Source organism: Pezoporus occidentalis, unplaced genomic scaffold (genome assembly GCF_034315485.1).
Source record: "Pezoporus occidentalis ecotype Australia unplaced genomic scaffold, CSIRO_AGI_Poc_V1 ctg42, whole genome shotgun sequence".
Lineage (NCBI taxonomy): Eukaryota > Metazoa > Chordata > Aves > Psittaciformes > Psittacidae > Pezoporus > Pezoporus occidentalis.
Genome location: NW_026915747.1, coordinates 1882816 through 1899804, shown reverse-complemented (window position 1 = coordinate 1899804; position 16989 = coordinate 1882816). Strand labels below are relative to the sequence as shown.

At 40.1% G+C, this 16989-nt stretch overlaps 1 protein-coding gene across 5 annotated transcripts; it reads left to right on the top strand.

Annotated features, from left to right (window-relative positions):
* The first annotated feature begins 244 nt into the window (after positions 1-244).
* Positions 245-15585, top strand: ALG12 (ALG12 alpha-1,6-mannosyltransferase). 5 transcript variants are annotated; one of them, XM_062634206.1, is made up of 10 exons: positions 245-398; positions 4412-4604; positions 4756-4888; positions 5444-5617; positions 6970-7164; positions 8489-8592; positions 9055-9278; positions 10034-10203; positions 10404-10479; positions 14261-15585. In XM_062634206.1, exons 2-10 carry the CDS (start codon positions 4440-4442, stop codon positions 14490-14492), a joined length of 1473 nt encoding a protein of 490 aa, XP_062490190.1. In that variant the 5' UTR covers positions 245-398; positions 4412-4439; the 3' UTR covers positions 14493-15585. The 5 variants fall into 5 exon arrangements, with proteins under 5 accessions (XP_062490190.1, XP_062490192.1, XP_062490189.1 ...); XM_062634208.1 differs by having other exon boundaries at positions 289-398; positions 4415-4604; XM_062634205.1 differs by lacking the exon at positions 245-398 and adding an exon at positions 451-605.
* The last annotated feature ends 1404 nt before the right edge of the window (positions 15586-16989 follow it).

Sequence of the window (16989 nt, the reverse complement as noted above, 5' to 3'; positions counted from 1 at the left end):
ACGCACGCTCCGGCCGCAGGCACTCGTTGGCGGAGGCAGGGGAGCGGAGGAACGTGGTCCAATCGGCGCCCGCCACGCTCCGGACCAATCGGAAACCCCCAAGTTCTCGGAACGTTATCGGGGGGGAGGTAGGGAGCCGGCTGAGGAAGCAATGCGTACCGGCCTCGCGCGTCGCCGCCATGATGAGACCGGGCAGGCACGAGCTCCGCCGGGGCTTCAGCTCCACCCGCCATTTTTACCTGACGGCCTCCTCGGAGCCCTCTCGTTGCAGGGGCCGCGCTCTGCCCTCAGCTAACATGGCTGGCCGAAGAGGGGTCACGTGGGCACGGGGCTGTTTCCCCCCTCCCGTCCCCTCCTGCCGGCGCCCTCCGCGGGGTGGCCACGTGGAAGCGCGGGCGGTGAGTGCGGGTCGGTCGGAGGGCGCTGCGCCCGTGCGGGCGGGGCGGGGAAAGGAGGCGGTGAGCGGTGGGAAGTAGCGGTCGTGTGAGGGGCAGCGGGGAGGGCCCATTCTTTCGCCGCAGCCCTGCTGCAGTTCGGCCGGAGGGCGGCTCCGGAACCCCATCCCCCGCGGAGGCGCTGCCAGGCGGCCCCCACCCGTGGGCACGGTAGCTGCGGCGCGGCGGGAGGGAGAGGGCAGGGCGGGGCAGGGCAGGCGCTTACTGAGGGGCCGCGCGGCGCCTGTCGCGGCTGGGTGTCCGCCGCGGGGTGCTGTGCGGGCGCGGTGCGGTGCCCTCAGGAACGGTGGGCGGTGTTGTGGTCTCGTCATGAGCCGAACTCCCCCCCCCCCCCCAGGGCCGCACCGGAGCGACCTGAGGGGGAGAAACTTCACCCCCATGTCGAGCGCGCCGGGTGTAGGTGTGCTGCGGTAGCGGAGGGCAGAAGGAGAGGGCGTGCGTGGGGTGTTGGATTGTTTAGATTTGTTTTTTTTTTTAACGAGAGCATTCTGTGTGTTTCTAACCCAAACTGTAATACTTTACGTAGCTTCATTGTATCTTACTACCTGGTGATGTCCTAGGCTTCATCTGCTAAAGCTTTCCCTTTTCTTTTTTGATTCCTGGCGACATGTATATAGGAGAAGGGGCAATGGCTTTAAACTGAAAGAGCGTATGTTTAGATAAGGCATTTGGATGAAATAATTCTCTGAGGGTGGCGAGGCCCTAGCACTCTGAGGGTGCCCAGGCAAGCTGCAGCTGCCCTATCCCTGTCAGTGTTCAAGGCCAGGTTGGACGGGCCTTTGAGCAACCTAGTCTAGTGAGAGGTGTCCCTGCCTGTGGCAGGGGGCTTGGAATTAGATGAGCTTTAAGGTCCCTTCCAACCCAAACCAGTCTATGATATAAGAATAGCAACTGTCATGTTCCTTCTTAGAAAAAAAGATAAAGCAGTCCCAGTAACTGCAAGCTTTAAATCTGACTTAGCTTAAGTTAGCTTTAAAGCAAAGTTGGAAGGGCTATTAAAGCAAAGGAAAACAAACCATGAAAATTGAAGATAACACAGCATAGGTTTTACCAAAGCTTGGCCAAGCCAAAGAGGGAGGACCTCACGGTGAGATGCTTATGGCGGTTCTGCTTAGATGCCTCCATACAGAGCATGTGATGAAGTGAAATGCAGCCTCTGTAGACATATTCAACATGTTTTGGCTGCCAAACTGTAACATATTTGTACTGAAGCATATCTGAAAAATGTGAGCTAAGTATGGTGGATTTTCCATGGAAAGAGTCAGAAGTCCATTATTTGAATTAATGACACTTCAATAGAAAAAAGAATAAGCCATTTTTAAGTGTTTCAGCTTTTTTTTTTTAATGCACAAAACCAGTGTATTTTCACCCAGTTTCATCCTAGGAAGAGATGAGATCTTTGTGTTGAAAAATTCTGCTCTTCTATGATTTAGTCTTAATGTAGAGCCTGGGGGGGGAGTCAGTGTGGCTATGTTGTACAGGTTTGAGGAAGATTCTTCTAAAGTTGTTGGAATGTTAATGATGGATAAAAGTATTTGTATTTGCTTATGATGTTCCTCTTACCTTCATTATTAAAATGTTTTTATTCAGTGAAAATCTGTTTCTGTGGGTGTGGCATTTAAAAATAAAATCTGTAATTGCAAGTATTCCACTTGAACTTTGAGATTTGCCAGAATCAATTTTCAACAGAGCAAGTTATCTTGGGTCTTGACAAGACCACTGAATTTATTAGGTTTTATCTCAGAAACCTAGGTGTTGTCTTCATGCTTTGGGTTTTTATCTCCTAGCATGTTTCCCTTGAGGGAATCCCACTATGTATAATGCATGTAATTATCTTCCAAATCTATGAATATGCTGGCAAGTTTATGTTCTTCAGGCAAACAGAGGGATTGTAGTCAAGAAGATTAAAAGAACTTCTTGTGGTAAACTGTGTATGGAATGTGTAGCTTCACTGTCATTCTGATGATTTAGGAGGCTGAGGACTGATTATTTATGTGGTGATCAGTTAAAGATAGTGGGAGCAGGCTATATTGTAGAGTGATCAGAGTCTAATGAATGAAGTATTTGTAGGTGAAGGTAACATCTCTTTATTACACTACTGACAAAGTCAAGACGGAAAACGTAAGAGCTTCTTCGCATTTGGATCCTTTCACAAGGATTCATCGGGTCCTAAAATATCTGAAACATTAAGAAGCTGTGAGTTGGGAGTGAGGAACACCTGTCTTGCTGGTGCATTACACACAGACAGAGTAGTACAAGCTACTCAATGCCCATGTTGCTATATGCAATGGTGGAGTGATCCTTCAGTGTCCCTTTTTAACTTGGGTAAGTTTGGCCAGAAATGTGATGCCTTTGTGTTTACTGGAAGAGTTCATCAAGAGAGCTTTCTAGAAAGAAGAATTTGTACAAGATAAATTGCCCCCTGCAGAGGCTTAATTCCTGCTAAATACTTCTTGAAATGCCCTGGGTGTCAGTCCTGTACCTCTTTTACTACAGCTGTGGAAAAGGATTCTGTCGTAGCATAGCACATTATCCATCCTTGTAAAGAAGTGATACTAAGCACAGGTTAAAAAGACTTCTTCCCACTTCATGGGGTGTTGTGTTTATATAGGCTCTGTCTTTGAGCCCAGGGTTGGAGCTTAAGTTGCAGTCTGTAACCAGCAATCATGAGAAAGAGATGCAGTCAGAGAGATAGGCAGATACATGCTATTTTCAAGAAGTACACAAATTTTAGGGATTTATTGGTGTTGGCTGTGAAAATAACATTAACTCTATTTTTGCTAATGAGCAGGACGGACATAAATTCTAGGAGGCAGTTGCTAAATGATCCTAGAAATCTGCCAACTATTGTAATCTGTTTGATGGGCATGTTTAGACCAAAACATGGGAGAAAACATCTCTAACCAAAGCATCAGTTGCACCTTAAAGGTGCTATTTTTAAAGTTTTTTTTCTGTGAGAACAGAACAAGAGTAACAGTAACCAAAATTTCTTTTATTAAGTTGTAAACTTACAAAAAGTGGGAACTTTAAAAAGATTACCATGGTTTAACTGGAAATGGTGATGGAAAATAATTCCCCTTCTCCCCTCTCCCACCTCTCCCCCCCGCTTTATAATCTGAAACCAGAAAAAGATGAACTGTTTACCCATGACATTGCTTATTCTTACTTGTTCTGGCATCACCTAGATACATGATGGTAAAATACATCATAAGTAGCACTATAAGAATGACTCAGTAATGCTGTGAAACTAAGCACTAGGACCTTCATTTCTGGGCAGGAGCGCAAAGAATGGGAGTCAGACCATCTCATGCTGTAGTAAGGCATGGTGTCAAAGGGGATTCATCCTTCACTAGCCGAGTCCAGATCTAGCCACTGGCAAGTTGGTAAACTCAGAAGATCAGAGCACACAGTTCAGAGCAATTTCTCATCCTCGTGGTTCCTCTCCCGCTAGTTTCTGAGTCCTAGACAAATCATAGAATAGTTAAGGTTGGAAAGGACCTTAAGATCATGAAGTTCCAACCCCCCTGCCAGATCATACGTAAATCCAGTGTGTGTGATTAAAATAAGAGTATACTACAAAGCTGTCTCACCCACAAAATGCAGACATAGTTGAGGTGGCACTCTCAGCAGTCATGGCACTATGGAATGCAAAGGGAAATGCTTTCGTAAGTAGGGTCCGTGTTGTCTGAGGCTTTTTTAGGTGAAAACTAAAGCCATTACATTTAGAGAAGGTGGTATAAACCCTGAAATGGTGCCTGCTGTCTACTAATGGTTTTGGCTGTCTACTCAATGCACTGACTGTATATAGTAAAAAAAAATAAAAAGATGGATTATTTATTAGTTTAAACAAAAACTTTTCTGTTACTGTAGAATGTTTTCCTAGTATTACCAATCTCTCTGTACACTTCTTGCCATGTTACTAATGTATTTTCTTCTGTTTTTCTTTTTAATAATAGTAGAATATATGTGAAATTCAAACCCAGGATGGGTCAGAGGAGGAGCTCTAGTGGGCGGCCATTCCCATTGCTGCTGCTAATTATTGTTGTGGCCTTTGTTCATTTAACTGTCTGTCCTTTTACAAAAGTGGAGGAAAGTTTTAACCTACAAGCTATCCATGATGTGGTGTACCACCAGCTGGACTTGGATAAGGTAAATTGGAAAAAAGGTATTGTTTCTTGGATACTGTTAAAGATTATGATTCCTTGCTATATGAGCAGGATAAGTGCAATGTGAATATGATTAATTCCCATTTTGCTTTGTCTCTGATGTGTCTATCTTACTTAGATTTTCCTTTTTGCAGTATGACCATCATGAATTTCCTGGAGTTGTCCCAAGAACCTTTCTTGGACCGATTTTTATTGCTGCTCTTTCCAGCCCAGCTATATATATACTCTCTGTGCTAAGAATGTCAAAGTTTTACTCCCAGCTGATAGGTACGAGATCTTTTAAATCCTCAGAATAGAGATGTTTTTACTACTGGACTAATGGGTGATGTCTGTGACACTATTGTAACATTCAGTGTTTGGATCAATGCTTAAAATAGTATATTCTTTTCCTTATTGAGGGATTTTGCAAACTGTAGGTAGTTGGAGCTAGCATGGTAATTACAGCCCCTCTTTGGGGTAACTAACAGCACAAAGTCTGTGGTAATAAATGTCAGACAGTGTAGAAAAAGCAAGTGTCTTCAGTGAAAACACTCCCATATGTACTTCCATGTACACCTCAGAAAATACTGTTCAGCTTGGGCATAGAAGCATTGATCTTTGTGCAAAAGTGTCAGACAAGTTAAAGATGGATTAAAATAGGTAAACCAATGGGGAAGCTTTGGGTTGTTGGTTTGGGTTGCTTTTTTTTCTTCAAAGTGGGTTATATTGTTTTATCTTCAGTATTATTCTTCATAACATCTTCCTATTCTGTTATGCCATATGGTTGTTCGACAGTGATCCATCAATTACTACTCTTATTTCACATTTTTATTCTTCTAATAGTCCGAGGAAGCTTGGGGCTCAGTGTGATTTACGCGTTATGGAAGTTGCAGAAAGAAGTTAGAAAGCAGTTTGGAGCAACTACATCAACAATCTTTTGTCTCATCACTGTTACTCAGTTTCATTTGATGTTTTACTGTACACGAACCCTCCCTAATGTGTTTGCACTTCCTTTTGGTAAGTATTTACCTAGGAATAATTCTAAAATATAAAAATCCTCAAATATATCAGTGTGTTAAAGCACAGAAAATGTGTGATCAGACCAAATGGGTTTATACACTTGATTAAATTGTATAAGAAGACTAGAATTAATGAAGCAGTTGTTATTTCTTGGTCTTTTTTTGGTTTGTTGGTTTGTTGTTTTTTTTTATCTGTATGTGCTTTCAATGACTGAATCCAGTTTTATTGAATCTGAGTATCTGTGGAGTTTGTCAGTTGGTTTTGATTAACTAGAGGTTTGGGTACACATACCTGATGCATAAAACAGAGCTGTTGAAAAGGCAGTATAAAAAAACCCACCCAACCTGTGTTAACTTAGTCTACACAGGAAACAGCTTGAAACAGCTTTCTTATGAGACTGTGGAACAAACTCCACCGCAACAGCTCACCTTCCTCTTCTGAAGTTATCTACAAATACAGCAGGTTTTGAAAAAAAGTCAAAGTCAAAATCTTACTCTGCACATCTACACATACAGTTTTTCCCCAGAGTGGACGAGAGGGAAGATTAACCATATTAGCTGGGTCACTTAATGCTTCAATGCAAGTTGTGCAACTAATAAAATCATGAGGTTGGTGTAAGAACCTGTATAGTTCAGAACTGAAAAACAAAAAGTGGTTGAATTGTCAGATAAACACTGTGTAGTAACAAACTTCTCAAATAATTTATGCTGGTATTAATTAAAAATAAAGTTGTTTCATGGTTTTGTACTATTAGTATTTCACATTTTCCTTAGAATCATGACCACTTTACTAGATAGTGTTATAATGTGATTTTAACTGTGAAAAAATCTGTAGAGATGTGTCTTCAGCTAACCATGCAAATGGATTTATAGTTCTTTCTTCCCAAGAGGTAGTCTGTAGTCTTGTTTTTGTATTTGAGATGGGTTGCTGTTATCACGAATACAGGATATACTCAGCCAAGAGAATAAACTCCTCAGCTAAACTGAGCAATAAGAATTATGAATCATAGTTTGAAAGGCTTTTAGTACTCCTCTAAAGTTTGCTTTTACTTTTTCCTTTTTTCCCTCCCTGCCCATCCCCCCAGAAAGCTATTAAATATACTGTCTAGGAAGAGTTCCTACATATTCCTTCTGTGGTTACACTTTAAGCCTCAGCAGCAGAAAGGTGCTGCTACTCCAAATTAAATTTCTCTAACAGATGAAGAATTTGTGGACTAGAAACAGTAGGAAGACCAAGAGAGTGTTGGTGGGAAGTTAAGAGGAACAAGACGCTAGCATTGAGAAAAGTGTTGCTGTTTAGAAAAAGAACAGTTTGCCATGTTGGACAGTGTGTTTTATTCCTTTTTGCAGTGCTCTTGGCATTGACGTTTTGGATACAGCAAAAGCAAAGGCCATTCATTTGGTTCTCGGCTTTGGCAATTATAGTCTTCAGATCAGAGCTCTGCATATTCTTAGGCCTCATGCTCTTGGTGACGTTATTAACTAAGCGAATCTCCATTTTCAAAGTTCTTTCCCATGCTGTTCCTGCTGGAATTTTTTGCCTGGGTAAGTGTTTGCTTGGAAAAAACAAATGCCATGTGTTAAATTCAGCAGAAGTCTGGAGATTTGACTGACTTCTCTGGTCACGTGGCCCTTGGGGCTTTTTTTTTTTTCCCTTTTTGCCATTTTTTTTTTTTTTTTGCCCCTCTGTATGCCAGTGCTGTGACATGGTTATTTATTTCTTTGGAAATTTCCATGTGAGGAAATAGGTGTGCACAGAGCAGTAGAAAGATACTGTGACCCCTGCCTTTAGATGCTTACAGTTCAATGTCCTGATCTTAGAAAGGCTTAGATATGCAAATGGACTTTTGTAAAATTAGTACATGGCTGTAGCTACACATGCATTATCAGTTGTAGTATCTATTGCCATGACCGTAAGCTGAATCCCAGGATACAACAGTGTGGCAGACAGGGATATCAAGAGAGAGGGTTGTGGGCAGTCACAGTTCAGCTCTGTTTCTTTATTACATCAATTTTAATAGCTTAAGTGATTATCCATTCTAGAGAGTTTGAAAAATCCCCATGTCTGTCATCCATGGAAGGCTTATGCATATGCACATAGAATCATAGAATAGTTTGGGTTGGGAGGGCTTCTCTGCCAGCCTACCTAATTAAAAATGCTGTTTTCAGATGCCTGATAGTGACCTGTGGTGGTATGCTGTCCTTTCCACAGCATGGGCAGTAGAGACAGTATAAAATCATGACGTGCATTTGGAGGCATCTCACAGCGTGTTTGGGGGTCCAATGGGAATTAGTCACTGGTACTCCCATTCCCTCTCTGGGCTAACTTCATAAATACCAGAGCAGTTTTCAAAGAGCTGGGTGAAGGAGATGGGGTTGATGGATTTGCTGCTCTTCCTGTCTTTTTGCCTTTCATCCCTTATTCTTTCTTCCCTCCCATCTAATAAATAGTAGCAAACTTCTAGAGATTAATTTTTTTTAATTTACCAGCTTGACAATAAACATACATTTAGTACCATTTGAAGTTAACCTGGCTTTCTTACCATCCACTGCATTTAATGCTCTAATATTCTTTCAAAATGAACTTCAGTGAAACCACTGCTTTTCACTCCTGGGGTTAGAGTGGGGCGACTCTCACAATCATTTTCCTGTCTAACATGCTTCTGCTAAGACTTCTATTAAGAAGTGCCTCCCTCCCCTGCATTTCCAGTGCAAGATAGATTCAACCTTCTCTGTGGCTTTGGGTGAGGCTTACAATGCATGTTTCAGTTTACATTGATCTCATCAGTAAATGTGCAATTTGGGTGTGTTAGTTTGCTTTTCCCTAGTTTTTAATTCATGCAGATTTATATTTCTTTAATTCTTTTAGGGCTAACGGTTGCTGTGGATTCTCTATTTTGGAGGCAACTTGTGTGGCCTGAGGGGAAAGTGCTCTGGTATAACACAGTTTTGAACAAAAGTTCCAACTGGGGAGTATCCTTTGAAACATCCTGGAAAAAAGATACATTGAACAATACTAGCCAAAGCAGAGACTTGATGTGACCTATTCCTGAGACTCAGTTATGGTGTTAAATTCTGTTTTTCATTTAGTATGTCAGTATTTGAAGCTTATGAGACAATGTCTGTTTCTTAGATCTATAAATTTTAATTCTCATCTTCTGACTTTGTTGTGTTCCACCAGTGTAAAGCCAGATTTCTTCCCTTGGTTTTTCATGTTGCCCATCATTAGAACCTTTTGATGTGCGTCTTTTGGGTGATGTGAATATAGCAGGCAACTGCTTTTATTTCTCAAAGGATAAGGCAAGAAACCAAATGCCTGGAAGAATGTGATATACAAAAAGCATACTGCGTATTTGCAAAATGTGTGTGTACTGCTGTAAAGAATAGTTACTTTACACATTAGTAGTGAAAGCATCCTTAACTCTCACCTTGAAGACCTCTCCCTTCTTGTGGTATTTCTGTTCAGCCCTGCCTCGTGCTTTGGGATGCAGCATTATATTTGTACCTTTAGGTGTAGCAGAAAAGAGAACTCGGATATTACTCTTGCCAGCACTGGGCTTTATTTTCTTGTATTCATTTCTCCCACACAAAGAGCTGCGTTTTATCATATATACTTTCCCTGTCTTCAACATAGTGGCTGCTAAAATGTGCTCACGAATGTAAGTTCAAAATTCTATGTTTTCTTTTTTATTTTTTTTTTGTTGTTGTTGGGGTTTTCCTCCCTCTAAAAATGCAAAAAAAAAAGCAAAACTTATTACTGGTTTTACATACTTCTTTCCATCTTGGAATCTGAATTATCTTGAAATCTTCATATCCTTTAGAAAGGAGGTCTGTATCATTTTACCCATTTGACTAACGAGGGAAATGGAGACAAATAATTTGGTAGGATGATTTGGCAAGTTTGGGATAGAGTCAAGAACAGAGCCCTGATTTTACTGTTATGCTGTTACAGTTCAGTTTATTTTATCCACCAGAGAAAGATATATTCAAGTGTACTACTGTGGTGTTAACTTACCTTAGGAGGTAGTTTAATAAATAGGTGGGGCTCCTGAACCATGAGTTTGTGTTAAATAGTTAAGCTTGGGTATATTGAGTAAACAAATTGAAGTTGAACTCTGAACTTATTTGAAAGAGACTACATTCATAGCTAAAGGTTTTAAACACACATACTTAGCTTTATTTATGAGCTTGTATTAGCTTTATTAATGAGATGATTCTAATTTAAATGTCACTAGAAGCTAGTCTTTTAGGAATGGATCATAAATGCACTCCATACACATGATTGTAATAACATTTGCATTAGTTTTCATTACCTAGCAGTGGAGTTTTCATATGAGTTCCATCACAGTAGCCAGTGACCAGTATGAAAGAAAAGTAACAGTTTATTCTTACTCATTCTTTCCTTCCTCGACAGTCTGAATAACTACCGGAAGTCCTGGCTGTACAAACTTGGATCTTTCTTTGTTGTTATGCATCTCCTAGTTAATGCTGCTTATTCAGGAACATCTTTATATGTTTCACATTTTAATTACCCTGGAGGTGTTGCAATTCAGAAGTTGCATGAGTTGGTGCCTTCAACAGCAGGTATGTAAAGATGGCTTGAGGTATGTCCACCTAATTTTAATTGCAGGGTTTTTTTTGCTAGTGTATCTTTCTTTTCTTTTGATTGGGTATTACTTCTTTGCACTATTTACATGCACCTTTTCTGTTACTGTTTGTTAGTTTATTGATCAGAGTGTTCGTAAAACAATATTGAAACTATTTCGTTTTCTTTATTTATGTAGACGTCTCAGTCCATATTGATGTGGCTGCAGCACAAACAGGAGTTTCTCGGTTTCTAGAAATCAATTCAGATTGGAGGTATGTTATGAACAAGGTTATTTTGATCTGAAGACAGGAGCCTGCTTTTTTCTTTTTGTATATGCACAGGGGCAAGCATCACAGATACAGGGTTTGGTACAGCATATTTATTAAGCCAGGTGAAGAATAATGTGAATCTTCAGAAAATTTTGCTGTATGTAGCGCTGCCACTTCAGAAATAGAACACAGCAGCATTGTTTAATTGGGTAAGTTGGTTCTGGTTTGCCTGAGTAGTATAGAATCTTTTAAAGAAGTCAGAAACCGCGCAACAAATCATAAGCTTACTAAAACACCAGTGTCTTTAGTAAAGCTACATCTGATACCTCACTACATTTTGTATGAGAGCTGTAGGTGAACACTTTCCTGCTCTTGGCAGAGCAGTATATAATTGTGGGGGTTTGTTTGCTTTTGAATGATATGTAGCAATGTGAAGCTTATGTGTGTCTGCTTTTATGTGGAACATCCTTCACGTAGATGGCATTGAAGCTGCTGTGGTTGGGCTGTCAGTCATGTCCTTTAGCTCTGAGAGAAAGCAGTTGAGTGCTTTGTTACCTTGACCAGCAGTGAGCTACAAACACGAATATTGAAATGAATAGTAGGAGAGATGTTTGTGGGATGGCTTTGGTTGCTTTGCAGGATGCAGACCAAAAAAGGCACCTTTCTGTTTCTTAGGCCTTCCTCTTCAGCTGAACTGCAGGTTTCCCATTCAAAATGTCATCTTAATGGAAATTATTCAGCAGAAAGTGACACAAAGCCTCACTTCATACTTGCACAAAACAAAAGCAGTACAAGCTGATTTTGGTTTAAAAAGTAATCTGAGCATGGAGTTGTTTGTTATTTAACTCCATCTACAGCCTTCAGGATCAGATGAACAAATGTAATTTTTTTTATGTTTAGATATAAAAGAATTTTGGAAGTCAAGAGGGGAAGGTAAAAGCATGCTTTTGGGGAATTACAAAAAGCTATGGCTTATTTTATTTTTGTGCTCTCTGATAACATTGTGATGGTACGGACAGTTTGAAGCTGAATTACCTTCACAGTTAGCAATCCAGTGTTTGTTTCAAACTGGTTTTTGCATGTTCAATCTAGAGAAAGTCTTAAGCCATAAGCACTCAGGAGGAGATACTAAACTAAAAGTGATAGAACACGGTATAGTTATTATTAGTGATAGCTAAAATGTTCAAATCTTTGTTTTTTGAACACACTTAAGTACACATGCTACTCTAAATAGAACTCTACTCTCTAAATACAATGTTTAATTTCAGTGAGCTTCTTTGAGCTGGTGGGTTTTGGATTGTTTTGGCCTTGCAGGGCTGTAGTGTGGTGGGATTGGGAACAAATTACATCCCTGTCACTGATGGATGATGTTTCATAGTGTTGCTGCTACAGAGCAGTTTTTTATCTTTACTTTTCATAATAAAGCCGCAAGAGAGGGCTGGTTCATCATAGAGCTTCACATTAAAAAAATTGGGCAAAATCCACAGCTGAGCATCATACACAGGACTGTCACTTTTTCTGACAGTGCAATAGTGCAAAGTTTAGTGGCACCAGCTATCCATTTCCCTTTATCCAAGGAAGTGATGAAAACTAACTCACTGTCTTCACAGACTCTGTACAACAGGTGAAAGCAGATTTAAGGATGGAGTTGCTATGAAGGCTGATGATTCATCAGCATAACTATGATCCATAAATAAAAGTGTCTTAAAGTTAACAGCTTTCAGTGGCATGCTCAGATTAGATCTATTTGCCTCAAGAAAAATGCAAGTGATCCATTATTTTTCTTCAAAGGGTGACTGAAAGAAGCTCGATGCAGATTCTGACACAGGACAGGTGTTACAATCTCGTCTTCAATTAGTGCCATCTCTTTGAACCAGGAATAAATGTGCTGTGTAAGCTTCAAGTATTTAAAAATAATAAAATTCAGACATGCTTGCAGCCAGATGAAAGGCCCTTTATGTGCTGATGAAGAAAGTGCAAAATTAATAGTTGGTAGAGTTGTTACAAAGTATGCTGTTCCTTCTGCCTGTTGGATGGACATACCGTCCTAAGTGGTACTGTGATCTTTCTGGAAATACTAGATGAAATTGCCATGTAATTTTTTTATCGTTATTATTGTTTTGAGGGGAAGAAAGCACTTGTTTGTGTGCAAAGTCTAATTCTGCATTATATGATGTATTTATTGACACCCCTGGATTCTGTCAGCCTGGGGTCTCTTCTCTCATGTTAACAAAATTTAGTTAACAATCCACACAAACCCTCTAGTTTGCTGTAAAGTCCTTGTTTAAAATATCTTAAATGTTAATGACTGCTATGGCAGGGAGTGTTGTGAAAATACAAATAGAGATGGTTTCCAGTTTTTCACAGAATTGTGGCACATGAGGCCAGGCCTGCAAAGACAGACATGGTGAAGGTGCAGCCTGGATTTGCTCCTAGCTTCATTTAAGAGTATGAAGGCTTGGGATTGCATTTCCCTTCCAGTGTCTATGCCTGCAAGAAAAGCCACAGCCTTGAGTAAGTTGCTTGTGAAATCCGTGGGAGGAATAAGGTGCCTAAGAACAGGAGTAGAAGACTGGTAGAAGGCAGTTCACAGAGAAGGGCAACAGAAGGGGTTGAGTGCTCTTTCTTCACTTGGGTTACAGAGCATTGACTCCTTTATAGTTAGATACCTGAGACTGTCTTGTCATAAACAAATTAAAGGAACTAACCTTCATCTTAACCTCTGTTTTCTGGACTGTTAACCCAGCATTAGTGTAGAGCATTCTTCTGGAATACAGAGCAAAGATTTGAATCCAGCTCTCCCACTTTTGGAAGCACACTTCACAGTGGTCTACAGGGTGTTTTGGGGTGGATTGATCTTATTCTTCCCCTTTGAAGTTGTTGGATTGAGGACTCAATCAGGCTGCCATATCCAAATTAAGCATCCTAACCCTTGGGCTATAGATTGCACCTGACTATCTTCAGTGAATGAATAAGTAACTATTGTGAAGTACAACTGCCTTCATGAGACAGCAAGAGAGATCTGTCTCAGTTTCTAGAAAATTAGAGAGGTTCGTACAGCTCTGTGTGGCAGTGGACCAGTTTTGGGCTTAGATCAGATGGAGAATGGCTGAGTCTAGATCTTTCACATCCCTGCCAAATGCTGAAGTTACTTGTTTTCTCATCCTGTAAATTTCCGTTGCAGGTAGATTGAATGTAATTCCTTTTAAGAAATAACTATAACTGTAGGTGTTAAACAGTTTTGGAACTCATTAATTACTTTATATATATTTTAGATAAATAATTTAGATATATTTAGATACCTAAACAGTTCTATGAAGGTGACCCAAAGTGACCTACCCAAACATATAGATCATGGAACTGAACCCATAAATAACAAGTGCCAAGTTAATGCTGTAATTGCCAGGCTATTCTTTCTTTTCTACAGTGTTCAAGGAGGTCTTTTCTATGTGATTCTCTGAGGCTTCTAACTTTAATATATGACTGCCAGGCATGGAAGGTTTCTGGTATCCTTTCTTCACAGAACTCAGATAGAGGACTAGTGAGAAATTTACTAGGAATCCTGATTCATATCACAGTAACAGCAGAAAGGCTTGCATGGAATGACTGGCTCCCTAAACTCTATTTCCCCCTCCAATGCAAGTTAATTGAATCAAGAGATATAGCTGAGAATGTTACATTTGCTTTTGTGTTTCATCTTGGATGATGCTACATGCCTTGTAATAATTGAGATGTTTAATATGTAAAGAGAGGAATGTAAATAAGCCATCTCTATTCTTTACAGGTATGACAAAAGAGAAGATGTGAAACCAGGAGACCAGCTGATGTTTTCTTACACACACATACTAATGGAAACAAACCCTCTTCAAATATCACATTACAAGACAACCCACAGGCCACTGGCAAATATACCTGGCATCAGTAAAATTGGGTTGAACTTTACTGCACTACCTCCTTTTACTTTAAACTTGAAACCAAAATTAGTACTGTTGGAAAAACTTCCTCTATCATCTTGACTGTGAATTTTAAGTAAGTTTTTTGATGTAATTTTGCTGATGACTGAATAATCTTAAGATGCAGCAAATTGTCATTCCAGCACTGCAGTTCAGCTTCTGTGGAAAGGCACAGAAAAATCTTTGTACCAGTTGGTATTTAGCTCCGTCCTGTTTCTTACATGAACATTACAGTGCATATCTAGTCAGTATATACTCAAATACTGAGTTGTATTGTTAGGTATGTTTGAGAGATGCTACCTACAAGTTTAGTAGTATTAAGTAAAACCTGTCTACTTGGTTTGGGTAGCTGCCTGTTTCATAATGTAGCACAGGTATGTCCTAATTGTCCTAGATAAGATACATAATGGCACAGGTTTGTGCTATGGCAATAATTTGATATGTAATCTATGTGTGCAAAGATATATTACGTGATGTATCTGCAGGATTGTAACCCCCTCATTGTCAGATTGCCTGTGTGAAACTTATGATGCTATCAACATAGGAAAGCCATATTCATTGTAGCTTCATCACAATACCTCATTGTGCCCTGTAGGCTACCAAAGTGAAGGATTGACTTAAAATGCAGTTGGACCTTTTAACAAGCACCGTCTCAACAGATTTGAGGATGGTTATCTTTATTCTAAGAGCTCATAAAGAAGCAGCAACTTGGTTTTCACAGGAAAAAGAACTAAAACTGAAGCTTCCCTCTTTTGCTGCAATGATATCTTAATTTGCAGTGCAAGAATTTACCTATGAAAGTACTCACTTGAATACACTTTTAGAAGATATGTACTCTTTTTTTTTTTTTTTTTAATTAAGTAGTCCCTTTGGAAAGGCATAATCTTATGTGCTGTGTGTTGCATTCTGTAAGCTAGAATAAAATAGCATGCTCTGTAGTATCTTCTCTATTAGATGCTTTTGTTAAGAATGTTTGCTAAGGGGTAAACTAAGGATAAAAAGTTGCAATTTTGGTTAGGGCTGGCTGTAATATGATGGGAGCTCCATTCGTGTAAAAATCAGTATTGCTGAAATAAACATAGGCAGGAAACTATTCCTTGCTGGCTTAAAAACTGAATAAAAAAAAATTATTGAATAAAGTGGGTTCATTCAGGAATTACCTTTACCTGTTTGTACATTTCATTTCTTAGGACCATGTGTTCCTTTTATCCTCTAGATGATGTAGCAGAGGATGGGATCTGGGGGGTGGAGCCTGCCTCCCCTGTGAGTGGCTGTAGCTGTTGTGCAGGCTTCCTCAAGTGGAGCAGATGTGGCAAAGGCAACCTGCAGAACTTGTTGGTCCAGTCTCTGGCTGCTCTAGAAACTGAAATCACTCAAATATTATCTATTTGACTTGCCTTTGGAAGGAAACTCAGCTTCCTTCGCAACCAGTATGAACATCAAACAATTCACATGAGACAGAAGGAAGTACATGTGCAAATAGCTGAGAATTTGGAACGAAACAAAAGGGAACTTTTAAATAAGGATGTAGGCCCTTATGTTAAATCTAATCATTATCTTTATGTGACTTTCCCACACTGTAATCCATAACTCAAGAACCTACACTAAAATTTAGCCTGCCCAAGCGTAGACAGATGCCTGCACTGCTGCAGTTAGGTGTATAGTTACTCCAGCTTTCCAAATCCTCAGTTGTCAGAAACCCTCTCCAAACACAGAGGGAACTTAGGGCTATTATGCTTGTAACACTGTCAGCTAGAGCTAATGCCTGGAGTGGCATGAAGTATGTGATCATTAGGCATTTGAGGAGTTTAATCTTCCTGCATGTCAGACACATAGCTGATGGGTGCAGGTAAGAGAGACACTGAAAACTTGGAATTTCTGAAGTGAGGTTAAAGTACTACATTTCTGATGACTACTGAAGTTATTAAAAGAAAAATCTTTTGACTAATTATAAACAAACATAAAACATCCAACATAAAAAATCTTTAACACTGGGAAAAACCAGAACTTGTCTGAGGGTCTTCTCTTTGCCCTCCCTTTCACTTTAGCCATCTGAACACAGCCTCAATGCAATGTAAGAAGGTTATAGACACTGAAACACTGATACACCCCTTCTTCTCTGTTCCTTCCCCTTGCACACATCCCCTTAGTGAGACAGGTTATACATTCAGGCAAACAAGGTTGTGATTATGCTGCCTCTCCCAGCTTGGTTACAACTGTTCTAGGACCATTCCCATCTACCCGACTACTCCTCGTTCTCTCCATAACACTCAGGAGCTTGCAAGGTAATACAAGATTGAAGCACTTGTTCACTGAATCTCGATTTCAATGCAGGATTGTGTGTTCCCTTGCACCCCAGAGCCTTTTTCCCATAAATAACAATTACACACAAGTCTAGTGCTGCTCTTGCTTTCTTCATTTTGCTACCTGTGCTCATGCTTAGAGTCCCTTCTCCCCTCAGGGCTTTCCTTGTAACTTAGCATTGAGTCTGCCTTGTATAAATGACTTCACTTTGTGAGGAAAGCCCACCACCACAAGCTGAGTTAGTCACTGATACAAG